At 41.9% G+C, this 23,180-nt stretch overlaps 1 protein-coding gene across 9 annotated transcripts in view; it reads left to right on the top strand.

Moving 5' to 3' along the window:
• magi1b (membrane associated guanylate kinase, WW and PDZ domain containing 1b) overlaps positions 1–23,180 on the top strand; it is a 136,683-nt gene that overhangs the window by 42,651 nt on the left and 70,852 nt on the right. For 8 of the 9 annotated variants that reach the window (XM_037100382.1, XM_037100381.1, XM_037100385.1 and 5 more), the window contains exon 2: positions 19,172–19,288. In XM_037100382.1, the coding sequence (XP_036956277.1) occupies positions 19,172–19,288 (117 nt within the window). Of the gene's footprint in view, positions 1–12,436; positions 12,456–19,171; positions 19,289–23,180 lie in introns of those variants that run through there. The other variant, XM_037100386.1, reaches the window with a different exon arrangement.

Below are 23,180 nucleotides of genomic sequence, written 5' to 3'. Positions count from 1 at the left end.
CTACTAGTTGGTAAATGTAGTGAAACAACTATTAGCTACAGGAGTCGGTGGAGAGCAAAAATGAGGTGAAAGGAGAGTGAAAGTTGGATTTGTCTTCATTAGGTGGCCAAAGACACAACTCTGAATGTCTGCTGGTTGTTTAAACAGTTTGGTCCAATGTTTGTTTGTTTTTCAGTATAAAATGACTTTCTATCATGAGGCTACATTTACATTTACATTTAGGGCAATTAGCAGATGCTTTTGTCCAAAGTGAATTACCAAATAAGTACCTTTGTCACAAGAAAGAAACCACAACATATCGCCGTCGATAGATTAAGGATAAAAAAAACAGAAAACATTTCAAGCCCTCGTCTGAGCATAGTCACTGCTTTCAGTGCTGTCATATTTGCTTTTATCATTATCTTATCACACCTATCACACACATACATCTTCTCTGACCTGAACACATTTTCAAGGTGTACAAATGGAAATGTAAAAGTTTCACCTGCTGTAGGATGAAAAAGGCTCACCCAAATAGGGTTGCACATGTCACATAAACACCTTTGATGCAAGACCACAGTGAGGCTCATTATATCTTATCACTGACTTTGTTTGACTTTTTGGATGGAAATTCGAGAGGAGAGTGGTGTGAGACAATCCTCTAGTTCTGTTCACTAAAGTGTGTCGCCACTGGCATTTGTATGCATGATGCACCTACTGTGATCTTCTTAACATTTTCATGCACATGAACATACAGATGGGAAACAATTTCAACAAACAAAATCTCCTTGTCTCGAGAACCCTCTTGATTCTCCTTCAGTGACCTCTCATGTCCTGTGTTAAAAATATTTGCATTTGTTTTATTTCTCTCTTCATTCATTCAGGTTTTTCCTTTAATTTGAATTCTGGGTGCACATGTCCATATCAAAATGCATGTTGCTGTGTTTTTATTAGTTATTATTTTGAGTCTTTCTTTAGCTTTTATGAGTTGAGAGGATTGCTGAGCTGCACCTCTCCATTTGCCCCACGCTCCTCCAAGATAAACAGGGCTGTAAGCCTCAGCAGCCTCAGCTCTGTGTACTGTTAGCTTTGGGCCTGGCTCGCGCACATTGCTTGAGTTAACGCTAAGGCTTCTGACTGCGCCCAGGACTTAGCATGAGCGCTAACATCAACACCCTAAGCCCTTACCACCAAATTAAAACAAAGTCAGTTTCCAACATGGCCCACATTTTTCTCTGTGGGTCCTCGGGCTCACCACGACCTGCGGTGATGACGTGTTACAATAATGTTTTAGAGCAGAGCTCATTAAGTATTTGTCTTGTGTTACCTTGGCTAGATTCTCTTCCACCGAGAGGATTTGTAATGGGATCCTAATCACCTGCTCCCCTTTAAATTCAGCTTCAGAGATTGTGCTGATACTCTCTTATTGTGCTGGACCAGAACACTGTGAGAGCTTCAGTCGTGCCCGTGTGTGTCATCTCAGTTTATGGCTCTCTGCTTAACCTTTGTTTACTCGTGCAGTTTTGCTGAAGACGGCCTTTTTCTGTGGATTTTACTGGAGCTTATGGAGATGCAAGCAGTCTGAGTCGATGTGCTGTCTGTGAGAGCGATTATTAGCTGCCAAGTGTCAGAGTCAGCAGAGCAGTCAGTTTGGTTGTGTGTTTGGGTAAAATTGATGCAGAATGTGCAGTGTGTCGGTCCTGAATACTCTGCATAGCTGATCTGAGTTTCTTCTCTGTCTCGGGTCCAATTTGTTTATTTCTTAATTTGCATTTATATTGAAGTACATGAGAAACACTGTATATTATTTTTAGCTAAATTGCTAGTTGTCATCACTGCTCTGTTGATGAAAACATTGGTTAGTCGGTTGGTCTGTGGTTTGTTTTGTGATGGTTGGTCCACCACGGTGGTCCAGACTGAAATATCTCTGTTTGAGTGATAGCCATGAAACTCTGTACGGACATTAATTTTGCCCAAAGGAGGATATTAAGTGTTGTCCACATTACTTTGGTGATCCCCGGACTTCTCCTCTAGAGCCACCATGAGGTTGGCATTTGTGGTTTGTAAGTTGTCTCAACAACATTTGAATGGATTGACACGATTTGATACAGGCATTCATGTTTCCTTCAGTATGAATAGCCATCCGTATTAAAGGGGTGAGATGGCAGTTACATGTGCTGTTCTGTTACAAGTCATGCCTCTTTGGCTTTCTAATACTATGTTACTTAACTGTAATGTTGCCGGATATCTGTTTACAAAAAGCAGTTGTCATAGCGAACATGTTAGCATTTGGCTCAGAGCACCATTAATGTTAGCATACCAACAGACTCTGGATGTTGTTTCAATGTCTAATGTTTCCTTTTCTTCTCTTTCTGTCTGTCTCTCTTCCATGGCCCTGATTTTCTTGATGATGATGACGACGACTCTTCTCTCCATCAGGTAAGAAAAATACTGCCCTCACTGTGCATTTGGTACGCGTGTGACATGATGAATGTGCAACCTCTGACTCCCACATCATTAAGATAATTGTTTAACACTGATGCACACTTCCTGTCACCCACCTGCTATGTCGGGAATACAAATGTAGAATTTCCATCATTCCACAAAGAGAAGAGAGAAGAGGAGAGGAAGTCATGAAGATGAGGAATGAGGCAGATATTTCCACACTGCTGACTGCTCAGTGGGGGTTTGAAATAATATTTAAAAAGTGGATGACTCTATCGGTCGGCATACCAGGAGCCTGGTGATGGTAGTAGCAGTGATACAGCAAGGATGGGTGGAGGGCTGCTGAGAGGTGGACAGGTGGAGAGTCTTCAGTATCACACGTGTATTAAAACACTGAGATTAAAGCCAGATGGAGTTTTTTTCTCCGCTGATGTAAAAATGACATCTTTTTTCCCCTCACCCATTTAACGGCCCACAATCCCTTGAGCCCCGAGCGCTCGCCGCGACCAAACTCTCGCTGTCTCTCTCTTACTGACGTTTAGAGCATTTTCCATTCCATCCCTCTGATCTCCTAAAAATTCAGAGTCATGGTGTGGATCCAGCCTTCACAGCTCTCCAAGGGACTGTAGATAAAGCTAACGTGGAACGGCAGCATGTTAAAGCTCACAGGAGGAGGTCTTTTAAAGGGAAAAGATGAGTTTTGCTATGCAATTTTCATCTATTTTAACCACTTGTGGACGTATTTATAGTGCTCTGGCTGCATGAATTTTTGTCCAAATGTCATCTAAACCCCCTGTGGCTAGCAGAGCTGATATAAAGACATATACAACTGACATCTGTTCCAACACTTTAATTGAAGGCATACATATTGGCATGCTAAAGTGTATACAAGTTTTGGTGGCTGTCTGTACAAAGGATTGAACCCACAGCATTGGTTGCCACACACGACCAATAGGTGTCAGCACAGTCAATCAATCAGTGGCAAACAGGGTAATTTCTTATGTAACTCAGAAAAGAGGGAAAAATCCATCCCTCAATACTCTTCCATACTATTGATCCCACATGATCCAGTACGGTCAGAGTCTCGAGTGAGCAAATTTGAACCAAACACTGCACATCTACCAACTACCAGCCAAGCAAAGCCTGAGAAACACTTGACATTGCGATTGACATCCACAGTCTCTATAAACTGTGTAGTTGCTTGGGTGGTCCTGTCCATTCGGTGGCTAAATGAGAACCGATGGAGCCTGTGAATGTATGTATGTGTGTCTGTGAGGAGGGCGTTCCTGTCCACTCAGCACATTCCCCCCTGGGTGGTGGGGGCACATCTGTGGCACACTCCCTGCCCTGGCACCCTGCCAGGCCTCCATGCCTTCCTTCTTCCCTCCCTCCATTTTCCCTTCCTCTGTTTTTACCCGCCCCTCTCTTTTTGCTTGCTCCTTATGCCAGCCCCCTCTGGCCTGTATCTTACTCTGTATGTCTTTCCAGCGGGGTGTGCATGGGTCTCAAAAAGTCTGATCAAAAGTTACAGTCACGTTTAATTCACACTCCAAACAAACGGGTCAGCAAACGAGGTTTACTAAGCGCTACCTGCTGCAAGCTGTATTCTCTTTATACTTCCGTCACTGTTGCTGCCATTAGCTAGTTAGCCCCATTAACCGTGCAGATAGCTGGATCACAGAGGGAGTGTTGGTTTTTACAACTTGAGCATACAAGCTTTGGACTGCTGACATAGCGTAAAAAATAAAAAATCATAACTCCTCACATTTCTTCACATTCTGTTGGTAATTAACCGATTAATTCTCACATATTGCCTCTTTCAAGACAGTTCTTGCTGCACATCAAGACTCACATCTAAAATTAGGCCCGTGTTTGCCTTCCTTTGCTTTGCCACTACATCTTTCCCTCCGGCCTCTCTCCTCCTCTCCTGTCATGCCCACCTGCCTCCATCTACCTCCAACTGAGCTCTAATGCCTTTGAAGCGTCCATTAACAGAGTTCTTCCAGCAATTGTAAGTCACAGAGGAAAATCTGTGCCCCGGCTGGGTACTCATTAAACAGCTGAGACCTTGAGCTTCAAGTCTTCAAGCACTCACCATTCACCAAATTACCCATTCAACAAAATTACAGAATGAACGTCTTCTTGATTACAAATGAATGCCTGACGAAAAAAGCAGCCGTGTCGTTGAGCGTCTTACATTTTTCACATCTGCTCTTGACACAGCAGAAGTGGGGACTGGTTGGTGTGTAAAAAATGTCCTGCAGATAGAACTACTAGTCTAAGCTGGTCAGTGAGGCTCACCGTGCCTTGTCTCAGTAAGGTGAAATGGCTGTGATGTCGCTCAGGAGCTGTGCTGAAGGCTGGTAGAGGGAGAAACAAATGGAGACAGACTTCAGACTTGACCTCCATTAACACTTGCAACTGCCACACACACGTAGTAGTGTAGTACTGCTGTCACAAGGCGGACAGCATTTATTCACTGTGTGTTTGTCTCTTTGTTCTGTTGAGTATTCCGTTGTCAGTGTGAAAGATGGAGCTTGACTTTCTGTCTGTCGGTATCTGTGTGTGGGTTTGTCCATACACACAAAATACCAAGGGACAAATACATAATACAGATTTGTGACTAAAACTGTGCATATGCACAGAGGTGAAAATGTACATCCATACTTTTCATCAGATTTTAAAAGTGTGCACATGATCCCATCATGAAATTGTATTTGTGTGCATGAGCCTGATTTCCTGGTGTTTGAGTTCGGATGCATTTGCGCAGCAATGTTGAGGCACATGATGGCACACATTGTGAGCTGCTGACAGTGATTACTGGCTGCCCGTTCCCAGCCAGCTGATCCCTTGTCTGTCTGTTCTTCAGTCTGTCTGTCTGTCTGTCTGGAGTGGAGGCCTGCCCTGCTTCACTCTCAGCCTCATCCTCATCTTTGGCTGAAATTCTCCCATGGTTCAGTGGTATGCTGCTCTGTGTTCCTTTCTGTTCTTCAGTAGGCTGAGAGAGGCAAATTTGTTCCAAAAATGTATTAAACCAATCAACCTGATATGTAAAAAAAAATGCCATGGTTTCACAACTATTGGTTCTACTTAAAAAAAAAAAAAAAAAAAAGGAGGAAGAAAGGAATCAAGTTAATGAGAACATAAAAAATCATTGGCATGTTCCTGGTAGATAATTTGTTCCAGGTTTCTTTCTGATTTTATACCATCCAAACATTGAAAGGAAATCCACATAATTTTCCCGAAATGTTGAACTGTTTCTTTAAATTAAAATGCTAACTGATTGTTAACATTTGAATGTGAATTATTTCATGATCTTGTATCGGCCGTCATTATCAGACAGAAGTTACGTACTTGTTTACTATGAATCTGTTGAGTTACACTGCAAGCCTACAAGCTGTGACACTATTTGAAAGCAGAAGATGGAGGTGTGTCTGCCCGTCAGTGTGTCGTCACCAAAACCTCTGTGGCAGATTAAGGCTGTGAACCGGCAACCTTGTCCTCGGACCTGGTCCCGCTCCAACCTGAGCCTCTGTCGTAACACCCTGGAAAGTGTGGAGCATGCATCTGTGTGTGTGTGTGTGTGTGTGTGTGTGTGTGTGTGTGTGTGTGTGACGTGGTTGCTCAGCTTGCTCTCGCACAGTCATCACAAGTGAATACACCCATACAACAGAATCTACACACTCACACACACACACACGTACACAATTATTACCCTTTAACTCTCACACACAGCTCTCCTCATGGTTCACTTGGCTTCCTCTCGCTCATCATGCTACGGTGGTAGGACACTGCTGATAGTCCATATTTAAGCATGCATGCGCTTCTGTTCACACACGCAGACACACCACACGGCACATGGCATAATGCACGCATACAGACTCGTACAGACATAACGCATTTGCAAAGATCTTCCATGCATACACTCAAGCTGTTTCCATCTAGTGTGCATTGCAAGGTTTCTTTGCATGGCTTGTGGGTGCCTGGGTGCATGCGACTTATGCTGTTGAGCTGTGCATGAAAGTGACATACACTTCCCAATATGTGCACCATTCATACCTACCAGCCCCTGCTGGTTGTAAGTTAGCAGAACAACTATATTGCCCGGTACGTGTGCATGTGTGGGGTGTGTGTGTGTGTGCTTGCCACCGTGTCTGGCCTGGAGTCAGCTGTTAAGGGATGCAGCATTGGATGAGCTTTGCCTGATGCTGACCCAGAAACGACTGTAGATGTAACCAGCAGTGACTGCTGCCCTATTAGCCCACAACCCCTGAAACACACATAGCCTTGATTGTGTGTGTCTGTGTGTGTGCGTGTGTGCACTTGTCTGGATGTTTTTGATTTCTGGTTCTTCATGTTTGATTGTTTTTGCTCTTGACCAATGAGTAAAGTTCAGTCTGACTACACATGAGCATGACCCACAGGAGTGCTGACAATGTTGTAAAAAGTTGGAAATGATGTACGATTTGATTTCTATATGTGTGTATATCAAGTGTGTTCTTCCTCTCTATGCATGCTTGCGTGTGTGTTATGCGTTCCTATGTTGTTTCTAAATTTAGATCTGTGAGCAGATGTGCTGTGTGTCTGCGTGCGCGTCCCTTTTGTGTGCATGTGTTGCCAAATGTATTCATCCGCATTAGTGGCGCTACATGTATTTGTGCGTTCACACAACATCTTGAGCGCGTCTTGAGTCAGCAGTGTGACAGGGTGACAGGGGCAGGAAAAGTGGGTCAGTCATGCTCTCTCCAGGCATGAGCGAGACAGACAGACAGACACATAGATGGATGGACATGTCTAGAGGTAGAAGTTTGCAGCTCAGTGGGTGTGGCTCAGGGAAGGAAAGGAGGATTTTAAGGGTGGAAGAGGGGTAAAGTAAAGAATTACATAAGAAGGAAAGAGACAAAGGAAAAGGATGAGAGAGGCGAAAGAGGAGCAGACTGCCGACCAAAATGAGAGAACAGCAGATACTGGAATATAAAGTAATCAATTGTGTGGACATGAAGAATGAAATCAGCGGTGACAATGCACAAAAAGTAACTGGCATTTGTCACATTTTAGTAACCTGGAGCTGAGACATACTGCTATATCAGTTTATATGATCTACACTGTACATATAGTGAAGTACAAGGCACATGTCTTACATCCTTATTTCTAATATCAATTCTATTTCTAAATGCAAATACATTTATATAGTTGTCACATATTATAGTTTAACGTACATTTTTAGTTTTTACATTTATTTTATATCTTACTACTTGTATTGCATTTTTACTTACTCCTATTTCATATTAAAATCTCTCCATAGTGTGTTATTTCAATTCAAGAAAGAACAAAAATGTTATATTTAGTCTCAACTGTGATACAGATGTTTTTATGTAGCATTTTCAAAACAATAATAACAGTAAGAATACTGATCAGTTGACACATACAGTAGTAGATCAACTGAAAATTATTCACTAACAATATTCAAAATAATTTGTACATCATCATTTATAAAAGTCAAAAAGTTGAGCCAAAGCAAATATACTAGTCATTTTGTTATTATATTTTATTTACAGCTTTTCCTGCATTCTGTCATTTTAAATGAAGTGAGCTGGTGCAATCCAGCACTGGAAAGTTCAAAGTGTTATGTACAGTGATGATTCAGTTAAGTCGAAGTACCTTACCTGTGTGCTCAGTTTGGCTCAAAACCTGCATTGATCATTTTGAAAAGGACATAAATAAATAGAAGTCTCAAGCACAGCATCAACAAATTTCACCAGTAATCAACACACACGCGCACACACCTTACTGCTGTCCCTCACACTTAATGATCCTGAGTGACATCTGCCCCCTGGTGGTAGACTTAATGAGCCCGCCTGGTTTAGTCATAAGACATAACCGACTCCTTCCCCATGTGGCCAATTAGAAGCCAGGAAACGTGTGATGAAGACACGGAGTCCCAACAGCTGGTTGTTCAGTTGTAGACAGACACGAGGAGCGCGCCTCGCTCCAGGTCTGTCTTGAATATGAACACACCTCCCACGTGGATCTCTGCTTCGGATTTGTCTTCCCTCCTTAATCTTTCATTAGTTCTTTATGGCCGTCTGTTTTTTGCTGTCTGTTCGCACACCTCCTCGCTCTTACATCTCCTCTGGCTTTAATTTGTCCACGTTTCCTCCTGTTGTTTATGTTATTCCTCCCTCCCTGGTCCTCTGCTGCCCTCCCTCCCTCCCTCCCCGGCTGTGACCAGTGGTTGGTCTGTCAGTACAGTGTTCACCCACTGTGGGCCTTGGGTGACTTAGCACACTGCCTCTGATTACACCCCAGCAGTTGCTCATTTATCTTGCTGTGAAATGGAATAGGGGTGGGGAGAGGCCAGAAGATATTATGGTAATACATCTCACCACTGTAAAGGCCTAATAAACTTGGGAATTTTTCTCTTAGTCATTTATTTGTAGCTTTGGTTTGCTGATGGTCTTCCCTTGACTTTTATTTCAGAGTGATGTCGTTGCTGTGGATTGCTTTGTTTAACTGCTTTCCTTTGGATTGTCTATTTTAATGTGATATATTCTCATCAGTCTGTAGACAGCCTCATGTCTTTGTTGTTGTTTTCATACAAATGTCTTCTTAATAACAGGTAAACTGTTTTTAAAATGAGGATATACCGTTTAGATTGATACATTATGTGTGTACATGTGTTGTTCAAGGTGAACTTCCCCAACTGTATTTATCACAAGGAATATTATACAACAGCAACAAAATAGTTGTATAATGTACTAAATGCTGATGTCATCAGAGGTAGTAGTGGGCATTTCTGAGTGTCTAATGAAAGATGTCGTTGAAATGCACCATAAGAAATGTAGGATTTAGCATTTTGGGATTCTGACCCACACTAGAGACTAAAAGTCAGGATACGTCAGCGTTTGCTCCCATTTTGACTTTATGTTTTTACATAGAGTCTCTTGCAAGTCAAACAACCTAATGAAAGATAAGTTGGTGGAATGGCCCTTTAGGGTAACTTAAATATCTTGACATTATTGCATTTTCTGTGTCATAAGTTGGAATATAATTTATTAGTCTGGTTATTTCAAGGAAGGCAGCTTGTCCTCTTTGTTGCTTTATGATATTATTGTTCCTGTTTTTTTTTTACAGTATATTATTTAAGGCTTATAGTAATAAATCAAGTATAGAATCCCTCTGTTTTCTAAATGAATTTCATGCTTTAATCAAATGTAATTTAATCAGAGACAGGAGCACTGCCGTGCTGCTTTTATTTATGGTAGACTTTCCTCTGAAGGCTGACGTGTCTTTCTGCTGACACATGCCTCTTTGCTTGTGTTTGAACATGAGGAGCACTTTGCTAAATGACAGCTGAAGTGTGTGAAGTTTTAGGTTTGCAGTGTCCCAGGATCCCCTTATCAGTGTCAAGCTGTCTGACCTGTACACACACTGAGGCCTTTTGCCGTCACATTCTCGTCCTCCGCCGTTGGTTGTTCACTCCCTCACCCACTCCGTCTGTCTATATTCTGTCATACTGATGTTTTTCTGTGTAAAAGTGTTGCTCCGTCCTCTAAGCTGGGGGGACCTGTTTTAAATCTGTGAGCCAATCAGCTGGCCTGTCACAGGAGACTAATGCTCCCTGTTGGTCTTGAAATGCCGCCTGTCAATGAGGAGAGGCCATGATGGAGAGATCATTACCTACAAAATGCTTGTGTCCCACTGGCTTATGCTTCAGTCCGTCAATAATCACATCATTAGCTGGGCAAATCTCGGCCTCAGAGAAAGTTTGCATCAAGGCGGCCTCTCCTCGAGTGATTAGTGTTAATCACTAACACCGTTGGACACATTAGGGTTAAAATCCTCTGTAATCCTCATTGAGAGTAAATGCAAAAACATCCTGTGTGTCTGTGGAAGATGGATTGTCTCATTCACAAGCCTCTTTGAAGGCAGCGTCACTCTTAGAGGCTTATACTGTAAACACAACGAAGTCTTGTGTTTGCACCCACATAAATTATGATGCTGGTGCTGTATTATTGTTTATAGTGTTGGAGTCCTTGGACAGCAGATGCTGATGTTTGTCAATTAGACATGCGATTGTGTGCACTCAGAAAAATACACGTCAAAAAAATCTATTGTACATACTGGACACTTGCATAGGGTCAGAGCCATATAAAGTCACATGTGTAAGCTCCTCTAAATTCACTGTTAGATTGCAGCGGGGAAATTGATGCCTCTACTGCAGCCCTTTTGCCACTCTCCGTGCTGAAATGAATCCTCTGAGGATTTCTTTCCCCTGCGTGGAGGACAGCGATCAATGAAAGCAATCTGGAATATAGTAAACAGGCGAGCAGCTCCAGGACACTCCACCATATTATAGAAAGGATTGAAAACGCGTCAGATTTAACCCCAACACGCCTCGGAGCTGGTGTTTTTCTATCTCGACTCAACCAGGAGCAGATGTCAATTGATAAGAACCAGTTGGTTTTTTTTTTCTTTTTTGCTCCATAGCTGTACTGACAGGACTTGCACAAGGTTTTTTCCTGTGTTTCTTCTCTCTGTGGGTGTATAAGCATGGCTGAAGCAATTTCTGTAACAATCTCACAGAAAACTCCATTTCATATTCCTGTTCATGATAAGATCAGAGTGGGTATGGTTTATGATAGGCCTTTATTTGCTGTATTGGGAGATGCAACATGGCTGCTTACAATAGATTTCCTCTGAGAAAATAGAGGGTTTTTGGCTCAGGCCATTATATAGCTAGACTCAGTATTTCAGTGCCTGAGTGCATTTCTTCCTCAATTTAGAGCATCTTCACCTCATACAAACATTGATTGGAAAGCTGCTTGTCCCTGCCACAAGGGATTTTAAAAGAAGCATATTGCAGTCGCTAACATATACTGTGTACGTTACTGCATGGCAGACAATATTGGTGAATATTAGGCCACTAGAAGTCCTCCTACACATGAAAAAGCAGAGGATGCTGGGGAATCCATTGACTCAAACACAAATCTTACAGATTATCATACAATAAATCAACTGCAATATACTCTATTGATATAAACTACAAATAATATCTTGACTTCATTAAGCTTTTGGATTCCTTCCCCTCCTGCATAAACACTTGTTTTCTTTGGATCCAGGCTAGCAGTATTCACTTTCGGCTGGATTTTTTTTTCTTGTGTCAGCATATGTCCACTAACACAAACAACCCTGAACAGCTAAACAGGTTTATTAACAAATCAAGATTCAGATTCACATTCAGACTACTTTATTTAGTCTATTCTGGGTATCTCATTTTGCTTTGAAAGTCATGAAGTGCTGATATCCTGACATTTTTTTATGATTTCAACCTGCCTAGGTAGTGCCATGTGGTAATACTTATAGCTTTATGTAACATTTCATGTGATATATTCATATTTCCCTCAGTATTTTCAGTTTGGCATTTGTGCATACGGGTTACAGTGCAGTACTTGACACTGAGAAGCACATTTGTACCAAACAAACTCCTGTATGCCTTTCCTTTGTTTTTGTAATATCCTGTTAGTCCAGGTGGGGGCGGCAGACTATTCCTGGCTGCAACTGTCACCTCCTTCACCACAGTCTGCACTCATCTGGCAGCTGTTGCTATGGATACAGAGCCCGGCCATTGCTGTGTTGCAAGCCCCATCTAACAGAGGAACATAGGGGGTAGTGTTGAGCTCAAAGACAAGGATGTTCACACAGACTCACACATACACACCAACCTGCTCTGTGAATATAAAACATTGGTCTTCTCCACATCTCTGCAGTTTGGTTTGGAACTTACTCAAAGAGCAGCTGATTATAGTGCTGTTTTGTCAAGTGCCTTACTTAAGGGGCTTGAAAGGAAAGGAATTGTTGCCACCTGCATTCTCTAGAATCACTTTGAGCTGGCTGCAGTGTGGATTAGTCATCGTGCATCAACTTTTCTGGTGTTGATAGATCATACCACGGTGGTTTGGTTGCCAGCAATCACCTTGACCTGCACTTAACAAGCAGGAAAGAGAATCAGATCCCTGATCTGGTCATGGGTCAGTCTGAACTCTCTATGACTTCTCTGCACGCCTTCTAATCATCATGACATATGGCTAAGCTCTGATCAGTGGTGATGATAATGTTAACTGTAGATAGCTGCTGCTGGTTGAATCAATTAAATGGTGATTTACCCTGATTAACTGATTAATTAGAGCCATGGAAAGGCTGCTCACTTAAGAGTTGATTACTTAAGACACGACTTTGGACAGCATGTGTATGTGTCACAGTTAAATTGAGCTCATAGTAGGTCAGGTTTGAATGGCACAGATCCGCTTGACTTTAAAGCCCACTTCTTTATGCTGTCCCACTTTGCAGAAACTAAATTTAACAATAAACAGCCCACTGAACGATGGCTTTATTTCTAATCATAGCCTCTGCCTGGCAACATGTCCCTTGATATTAAAAAGACAATTGAAGAGAGCAGGGAAAAAAAATGATTTGTTACCTTGTATGCCAGACTGTTTGTGTATTCTACATCGATACAACACTCAGTGCCCAGCCAAACATGGTGGTGCTGCCAAATCTGACTTGGCTAAGTGTAAAACAGGCTGGCACCATGGCCATATGACTGTGTTTTCTGCTTTGTCACTTAGACTAGTGCTTTGTGTTGAGGGGGTTAGTGTGTCTACTATTGCCCAGTGGGCTGATGGAAATGAAAACATTTCTCAGATGCCTCTGCGTAAAGATCTTTCTAAATAGTGTTATTTATTTCTGGGCTGACCATGCAGTGTGATTATTACCAATGGTTTCTGACGACCCTGAATATGCAGGATTTCTTTTGGCTGTCTCAAATATGGCTAAAAAATATGGGTGACCATCTCTCAGAACCTAATGATTTAATTCTGAATTTGAGGGCTACGTTGAGTATCATCATACTGACATCGAGTGCCAATGTACTGTACTGCAATGCTAGTATTTTCTGTGAAGGAAGTTTGCACAGGTCATCCTGAGGGGTAATATCTGGACAAGATGGTTCTAGAATCATTTGAACAAAACCTCAAATGTCAAGCTCCTGGTTTACATTTGAGGCTTCTCATGCAAGATGGAAAATCAGTGCGGTCGGGTGATAACCAGTGTCATTGGGATGCATCCTCTGGGAGACAAGAATGTCTGCGCCAAACAAGAAAACTTTGTGTGAATCCTGTAGATATTTTACTGGGTAAGCGACAACCTTCACCTGCTGCTGGCACTAGAGAAAAAATTGGCTGATCTTTGAAATCACCAGGATGCATTCTTTGGGCACCATGAATATCTAGATACAAAATTTGATGACAGTTCATACAATAGTAAGATCTCAATCTCATGGTGGCATTGGGGAAGAGATCAAGTTCTTAGGTTTCATCCCAAGTAGCAGAAAGAGGATGGACCCACTGATCAAATATTGCCATCCCTCAATCCACGGTGTTTGTAGTAATTATAGTACTCTAAATTGAACTGACATTTCTGTCCTGTGTGCACAAGTGAAAAACTGTTTTAGCCTACAAGTTCTGAACAGTAATTTGAGGAAAATGCAGAATGTCTTTCTCATGTGAATGTTCCTATATAATTGCACGTACAGCATATATAACCTCCATTTCAGGGCTTCTTTCAGTAAGAGTAATCAAGTGTCAGTGAGTTTGGATTTGGGCCTAAGCCCAGGTCTTGAATTGACAACCTCAGCTACTTTTCAGTACACACAAGTTAGATTAATTACAGGAACAGCAGTCGGGTCATACAAAGAAATCTATGTAGTATAAATGTAGCTGTAGGTTTTTTATATCAAGCAAGTTACCATAGCCTTCCGCTATGTAATGACACTGCTCATCTGGAGCGTGAAGGGCCCGTACAGCTCCGTGACTCCTGCCATTTCCAAATCAGCAGAAATTGGTCAAACCTTTCCTTTCCCACTATGTGCAGGAGGATCAAGTTTCTGTGAAGTTTGGTTTTTCCATGCTGTGAATACAGATGTCAACTGCCAGCGGAGGGTCTGGCTGGTGCCATGTCTGGCGCTGCATGTCTGAGCAAAGCCTTGGCTGGCTGATCAGAGCTGAGGGGTGCAGGGGTGGGCTCAATGGGAGATGCCTGGAAAGTAGTGGAGCTTTTCACATTTCAGCTGTGTCTAAAACTCTTTTGATGTTTTGTCTGGCTTACTCTGATGTTCTCTTTTTGTGCGACAGACCCTGCCTCCCTTTGCCTCTCTCTCCTGCATAAACCGCCGCTCCCCCACTTCCCTTCTGTCATGGATTGCGTGTCTCCTTCCCAAAATCGTGCTTGTTTTAGAGGGCTTATGGAAAATCTATAACAGGTGGGGCTGTGTTTGAAGGATATGTCTTTTCTAATTATCTGTTGCAAAGGGATTTTGGTGGGTGGTTGCTGGGCCAAATGTTCTCCCAACCCAGTCCTGTTGCCTGACTGCTCTTTGTTGCCTGTGATTCAAATCGAATTCAGAAAACTAATCAATTAAACAATACACTACATCAAAAATGAGGATTTGAGGATGTCATCTGGGGCTTTTGGAGACACTGATAGAGATTTTTTTGCCATTTTCAGATTTTCTTTTTGATCAAACAACCCAACGATTTATCAAGAAATATTCATTAAATTAAACAACTGTTAACCTTATCATTAGTTGCTGCCCTTTGAGATAATCAAATTATCTCAGCGATAAGAGGAAAAATCTTTGTTTAAGTATCTTTGTTTGGTCTGCCTTAGTTAATTCAGGATCAAGCCATCAGATTCAGTAATTTGCCATTTGTTGACTATCAGGGCCAGCATTGCTTTGTCATCTCAGTGCCTTAACCTTGCAGGGCGCCACAGTAGCAGTTAATGGGCTTATGGTGTTAACATACTTGGCGACGGTTTGATTTAGCTGACTAGCTGCCTTAAAGGCTTAAATTGAAGTGAGATGTGATCTTCTTGACCTTCTCGCTCATAAGATGGGTGACAGATTGCTGGTGAGGCATCCACAGAGTATCAGTCTCTAAGATAATATCGTCACTGTATTTGCACTACAGTCGGACTGCCCTAGACCCACTTCGGAGCCAACAAAAAGACTGAAATCCACACGTTGTGAGTGCACTCAAGGAGGGTGGTTTTAAAGTAGTCAGCTGTTATTTTAAGTAATGGACAGGAAAGAGAAAAGAGAAAGGAAATGTGGTGGAAAGGTATTTGACCTCAGACCAGAAACAACATATTATGTTGGGTAGCAGCAAAATGAGTTTGAGTTGACTCCCAAACCCCGAGCACACTTTGCACACAGCTAACATCTCGGCACCAGCCAATGAAAAGATAGTGGTCATTTATCTTCCACTCCTTTCGAGGGCATAGAGGTCAGTGTTCGAGGTAATGTCCAGCTTGAACTTAGCTAAATACTTAAACTGTCTGGGTGATCTAAAGACATAAAGACAAAGTTTCAGTAATCTTGTCATACTGTCTGAACAGCTTCCTACTATGTTTGAGTCAACAACCCTTTAAAAGTCAGGCGATGGTCCCAACCTGATCCATGTCACACTAGGTGCTGATCAGTAGAGAAGTTTATATTCCATGTCCGCAAAGAATTGTCACCGAAGAATTTCAGCTCATTTTCATTGAAACACTGTTTTTCATCAAGATAAGCGTACACAAAGAGAGAGTGAGGGGAGGACAGGTTCTACGTAACTGGATTAAAGCTTATGCAACAGCTCCTTGAGGTGCTGTTGCTTGTACATCAGCTCCTCCTCCTCCTCTTTCTTCCTCTTCTTCCTCCTCCTCCTCCTCTTTCTTCCTCTTCTTCCTCCTCCTCCTCCTCTTCCCCTTCTTCCTCCCCCCATCCCTCTCCTTCTCCTCCCATTCTTCATTTTTCTTCCTCTTCCCATCTTCTTCTTCTCCTCCACCTCACCTCACTGCTTTTTTACAAATATTTCACAGGGTTATGTTTGGCTCAATAGTTGGACTAGATCCAATAGCTTTCCATTGTAGGCCATGATTCCATTTTTTATAATGCTGCTTGCCCTTAGGCCATCAAAAGTTTGATTAACAAAAGTACAGAACGATCAAAACGAGTGGTGCTTTTTAGACTGGGTTTTTAAAAATCTCTATTAAAGGTTTAACTCTAGACTTTTCAGTGTATACAGACACCAAACAAACTGAGGGTGTGGATCTGAATGCCGAGGGCACTTAGGTAAGGAGGATCTTACAGAAACCAATACTGAATTGGAGTTGTAGGATCCAGCATTTTTGAAGTTTGACACATAGTAGAGTGTAAAAGACTCAGTGTTTTGACCTCTGCCTTACCAGTTTTGACTTTTCTTTTTAAAAACCAATCTCTTGCAAGTGTCCCTGTTGTATGAAGTGTGTATCCCTTCAGTGTTGCCAAAGTAATGTGAGCAATGAGACATCGTCATGGCTAGAGAAGATGTGAACTTAATAGGTACCCTGCAGGGAAACAAGATGAACAGATGTTTGAAGTAAACCCTGGGTTTGTGCTCTCATCTCTTTTTATGGCCCCCATGGTAGGAGGTTCGTCATGTTACATACAACCCTGATTCCAAAAAAAGTTGCGACGCTGTGTAAAACATACAAATATATAATCAGAAATGTCTGTGTGACTGACAAGACATTTAAAAAGTAGTAGTAATATCCTTTATACAATAATGAGTTTAACAGAGGGGTGAACCTCACCCCATCCTTGCTTCTGAACTACTGAGCCTTTCGAGGATGGCCCTTTCATACCCAGTCATGATACTATCACCTATTAGCAATGAACCTGTTTACTGGTGGGAATGTTCCAAACAGGTGTTTTATTTTAAGGATTTCACAACTTTCCTAGTCTTTTGTTTCCCCTGCCCCAACTTTGAAGCATGTTGCTGGCATGAAATTCAGAATAAGTGTGTATTAACAAACATAATGGTGAGTCATCATCATGAGGTTACATATTCTCTTTGTGCTGTTTTTCGACACATGTCAGATGATCACATTCCATTCTTATTCGCAGCATCCCAACTTTTTTGGAATCTGGGTTGTATTTCCAACACAGATCTCATGGTCACATGGTGCCACTGCCTGTTAGGGTTCCCATTGCTCTCCAGTAATTGGTGTGTACACGGGCACATCAGGGTGTGTATTAGGCTGTCTTGGCCTGAATGTTGTGACCTGTTGTGAGGATTACTACGCAGTGATATGTCTGGGTGGGACAGGGCCAAGAGCAGAGTTTCTTCCCATGAGGAGCTTAGACAGTGGGGTGAAGACTCAACCTTTCCTCCCGGACTATTTACTAAACAGCCACATTGTCTATTAGCTGTGACACCAATTATGGTTAATCAAGTGTGTCACTCATTACTTCAATGAATCATGTTTGTAGACATGGGCCTGAATTTATTAAAGCTGTCATGAGTAATAAGAAATACAATATATTGAAAGTGTAATAAAACCAAATTTGCTTTCTAAAATTGAAATACAGTCTAACACACAATTTCCAAGTCTGGAGGATTTGATTTTAAACAAACATTTTATGTTTGAGAGCTTGTCATAGAGAATTGACATATTAAGACAATACTGTTGAAAGCACAGCAGTAAATGTTTTGTAAAGATGGGTTTCTACCAGGGTTGTATATTGACATTTTAATTGCAGTGTGAGCCTGACAGCATCTAAAACAGACTCAACTTGACAATCTGATAAGCAGCAATGTGACCATGATTACATTTTGCACCCCCTCCACTTTTGTTAGTTACATCGATGTGAATGACAGACAAATCTTGGTTCAAATTAAAGTAAAAAGCAGTCGTATCATGTCCGTGGGATGTGCATGTTGTGCTACGATTTGTATTTTGATCGTATAAACCTACAATCATTCTGCCAACCGGTGCAGAATGCTCCTCTGTACTATGCTAACAATCTCAATCATCTTATTAAACACACACGCACACACACAGACGCACACACATACACACAGTTTCCATGGAAACAGGATCCAGGGCCTTTTATGACTGGTTGTTTGCCCAAGACAACTGAAAATGGTCTCAGCAGCCATGCAAAGATGGGAGATAAATCATTTGGATAATAAATAAGGGGACATGTACTAATAAAGAACGTGATAACGTGTTTGTTGTTGCCTCAGGCAGTGTTGTTATTGAGGTTAGATCAAGACATTGTCATATTCATCAGGCCAATTCTCTCATTTTTCCATTTGTGTGACATCATGCATCTGCACACGCTCTGTTTATTTATGTTGTCATACTGTTTTTGATGTGTTTGCACACATCCCTCTGCCTGTAACGTGGACACTCGCTGTAATGGCCACACCGACACACATTCGGAAATCAAGCACACACATATACACACATACGGACACTTTCCAGCCGTGCTGCCCTTCAGTAGCCTAATGTGTGTCTGAGGTCCAGATGGCGTAGCAGTGGGAGGGCTGATTCACAGTGTTAGCCGTAGTGCTAGCAGTCTTAGTTTTGGCTAACCCCGGCTGGTTGGAGAGGGAGAGCCTGCAGCCAGCTACCCCTCCGAGCGACAATGGCAAGTGTACAATTCACGGCTATGCCACACAGCATCTAGCTCTGCTGTTGTTGCAGGATACACTTGTGTGTTTCTTGCTGTGGGAGCCAAACTGTGTGGTCGTTTGACACTTCACTGTGATTTATAACAGTGTCACTGTAACTGTTGCAAAGTGCTTATGTCTGCTTGCCTTATTTTTAGTTGTTTTGATGCCATTCCCACATGTTTTCCTGTTTGTGTCCACAATGGCAGGAAGCAAGCTGAACAAGGACCTGAAGCATTATCTGAGCCAGCGCTTCCAGAAGTCATCGCCTGACCACGAGCTGCAGCAGACCATCCGAGACAACCTTTACCGTCACGCCGTGCCTTGTGAGTCCATGACCAGCTCTCACCTCACTCTGTTGTTCCTTTATCCCATGCTCTCTGTGTCCTGGCCTTTCTATGAGCTATTCTGATAATATCCTAACTTTACCCTATGTTTATTGAGTTCCCATAGGCCATCATCTTTTAAACATCCTTGTAAAAAACATAGAACCCTTTAGGTCAGTGTGAACTATTATCTTAGCTCCAGGCATGATCAGTTCTAGATCCATGTGATGATAAAGTGCAGCTGCCTCACACAGACACTTTGGATGGTCATCTAATTAAGGCTGATTATTTCAGTCTAATCCAAGCAGGGTTCCTCTTGCCTTTTGACCAATACTGGCTGTGCAGTTAGGTAGGCCAAGTACTTCATATCCTCTGTGAAAGCCACCCTAATGTTCTTTGGGATGAGGAGGGATGAAGGGTGATCAAAACGATCACCCTTCATCCCTCCTTGTCCCAAATTGGGCTTTTCTGCTTGCCTCCCAAGCTCATAACAATAAGTTTGGTTCACACAAAGTCCGCCACCCTCCATCTATCCAATCAGCATGGTGTTTGCTTTACTAATATTGTCTGATCAGTTGGAGGGAAAGTCTGGTGTCTCCACAGTGGATAGACTAGTAGTATCTCATGTCCATGGGATCAGTAGCACCAGTAATTATAGACACTGTGGCTTCATCCAAGTCTCTCGCCCTCGATAACTAACTAGTATCTCCTCTGCCAGAGCTGGCTGTGCATTCCAGGAAATAGTAGCTTGTGTCTCATGACTGTTTTTCCTTCCGAGTGTCGCAGAGATCTAATGACAGTTTTTTTCTTTTCTTTGCTGCTGCATATTTCTCTTATAGCTGCTGCACAAAAGCTGAAGTAGATATTTGAAGTGTTTTATTCTTCTGTGCTATGAAAAGCAAAGATGTTGCTGGTGCTAAGGATGCTACATTGTAGCATTAACACCATAATAGTAGAGTGATAGATGTGTACTGTGTACTCTGTAAATGGAGGGTGTTGAACAGAAAGATGGTTAAACTGATGAATCATGCTGCATGATGCCAATCGTTCTGTTATCCCTAATTTGCATATAACACTGAAATGAGCAGTATGGACCAATCAGAGCAAAGCTCATCATTGCAGTGATGCTGGGGTTGGAAATCCCTACTGGCTTTTGACACAGTATGCCTTACTTATAAAGATGGGAAGAGAGAAGACAAATTGATAACGGGTGCAACTGCTGCCTGCACTGATTGCGCTGTAGCTCCATGCATCATCTTTATCTCTACTTCCTTTATTGAATACAATCATCACTATATGATTTATACAATAAACATTTATTTCAAGTACCAAAATTAAATATACTAAATGCAAAAAAGCAACTTTTGTCTTGGTTATTATTTTTCACTTTCTCCTTCACCATATATATTTTTTTAAGCTTGAGCTGTTTTGCATTTCGTTTCGGACCTGAAAGGATGCTCCTCTCATTACCACAAACCAGTGCTTCTCCCATAATGGTTCTCATTTGTTGGCTTATCAATTAGTTTATTCGCAGCCCTCTCACGCAAATTACTATCCGTTTTCAGGAGGCTTGTTTAAGGGACTTTATCTGCATTACCTCCACTGCCATATGTCAGCCAGACACTGGTGGAGGGTGGGGGTCTGGCCATAATGGCCATTTTAATCACAGAGTGGTCTATGGCACACTAGTAAAAATCCTTGTGTTGTTAGGAGCAAACAAAGCATGAAGGTGTTCCCCAGGCCATATGTTTTATAGGACTGTAAAGTTTTTGTTGTCATGCACTTAGGAAGGTGACACAAATACAACATTTACAAAAAAATTGCAGCAGCTTAATTTTACTCTGCGTTTTATGCTAGGGCATGTTACACAGTCCATGAATAACTACTCCCTTATGTCTTTCACACGCACAGGATATTACAGGAAAGCATATTTACATTTATGGAGTGATAGTGCTAGTTTCAGTGAGATGGCTTTGCTGTGACTGCTTTGGCCTGTAAGCAGTGATCAGTGTGTGTCCATGTTGACGTATGTCCAAAGGGTGTTCAAAGTGCTGTCCATGTGTAGGTGTAGGTGTGATTAATGCACAGCAAGCAGGTGGAGAAACAGATGGAGTAGTGTAGCTGTGGATGTTGGGTCGTTTCCTGCCTCTAAATCAGACAAATTGGTAACTCTGCTCAACCAACCTCTCTATACATGTGACCCCATCTAGTGCACAATGTTATGACCAATTACATTTTTTTCATAAAGGTAACGCCTGCGCACTTACTTTAAACCCCAAGTGGATATTCTTGGACATAATTTTTGAGTTTCACAGAATGAAAGCCTGTTGCAGCAGCAGTTGGAGAAATAATGAATTCACATAATTAGTTAATTGAATGAATATGCCAGTAATCTAACCATCTGAACGGTGCAGTAATGAAAGACAAGGAAGCTTTCACATTTACAGAGATATTCTGCTTTCTTTTTTAGGACAATTCCCTGTGCACTACCACTCATTGTTTCTGTTAACTCACCGTGTTGACCTGGGCATGCTGTCACTGATTCTCTGAATCTTACTTTTCATCCATTAGCAAGGACTCCCACCCATACTTATGGTGGTACCTATATTCCAGCCCCCTTTACATTGGGTTGCTAAAAAATAACCAATAGGGGAAGTGATAAGGACACAATACCCCACTGGCTTCAAACTGGCTTCAAACCGGCTTGAGCACTGCTTGGACAGATACCAGGCAAAAAAATATATGTACATGTCAAGATCTGGAACTTCAACGCGAGACATTGCATCCCACCGAAAAAGGGGGCGGAAATAAGCATGTTCATAATGGTGGTATGTTTCTATCACTACGGAAATCAAACAAAATCGTAAATCAGCTCTACCAACCTCTCTATACATTCATGTCACCCCCTCCTCTACAAGTGTCGCTACTCAACGCTGACTAAGTGACGCTTGAGCACTGCTTGACAGGAGATGGATAGAAAACTGTTTACATGTCCAGATCTGGAACTTCAAAGTGAGCCATTGCATCACTCTGAAAAAGTGGTCAACATAAGCATGTCTCAAGCATCCTTCAGTTGGTATTGAGTGGTGACACTTGCGTCACCAATAGAAGGGGTCACATGAATTTATAGAAAGGTTGGTAGAGCTGAGTTACCAGTTGGATTAGAAAGGTAACACCGGTATAGACATGCTTATTTTCAGCACTAGCAAGCTGAGCTGTCACCGATAAATACCTGTATGTGCATTTGACTCAAGAATGAATTCCAGTTGTACCCTGTCCCACTGAAGACTAAAGCCAGATGTTGGTGGATGTTAGTGATTTTTTTTTTTTGTTGTCCAGTGTTAAAGGGGTATTATACTGCCATGCTGTATACACCACAGCAAGGGCTGAGTTTGCATCACCAACACATGTCACCAATCCAACATCTCAGCAAACCAAACACTGACACATGATATTCTCAGCGAGAAATGAGTTGAAAGTTGTCTGTCAACAGGTGGAGTTATAAGTAATCCCTGAACTTTAAAACAGGCTTACTGTTGGCTATGTTTGAATTATATAAAAACACTCAACATGCTAATTATTATTCCTCTAGAACAGCTTTTTTTTCAAAATGGATATGACACAAAAATAGAACAAATTTAACGTTTGAACCTTTTACAACGTTTGGATTTTTGTGGGCCACTTTGAATTCTGTCTAGTCCTGACAAAACTTTTGATGATCAATTTATGCAAACTGCAATATGGGAGTAGCTAACATAATATGAAACAACAGTTGAGATTCAGTAAATATTTTTGTACTTTTAAGGTGTACAAGTTTCCTGAAGTTGAAAACATAAACGAGTCCCTGCTTACATCTCCAAAACGTCAGTTGTTCTCATAACCCTGTTAAAAT

The sequence above is a fragment of the Acanthopagrus latus genome, chromosome 6, assembly GCF_904848185.1.
Source record: "Acanthopagrus latus isolate v.2019 chromosome 6, fAcaLat1.1, whole genome shotgun sequence".
Taxonomy (NCBI): domain Eukaryota; kingdom Metazoa; phylum Chordata; class Actinopteri; order Spariformes; family Sparidae; genus Acanthopagrus; species Acanthopagrus latus.
This window is presented reverse-complemented; position numbering and strand designations above follow the sequence as displayed.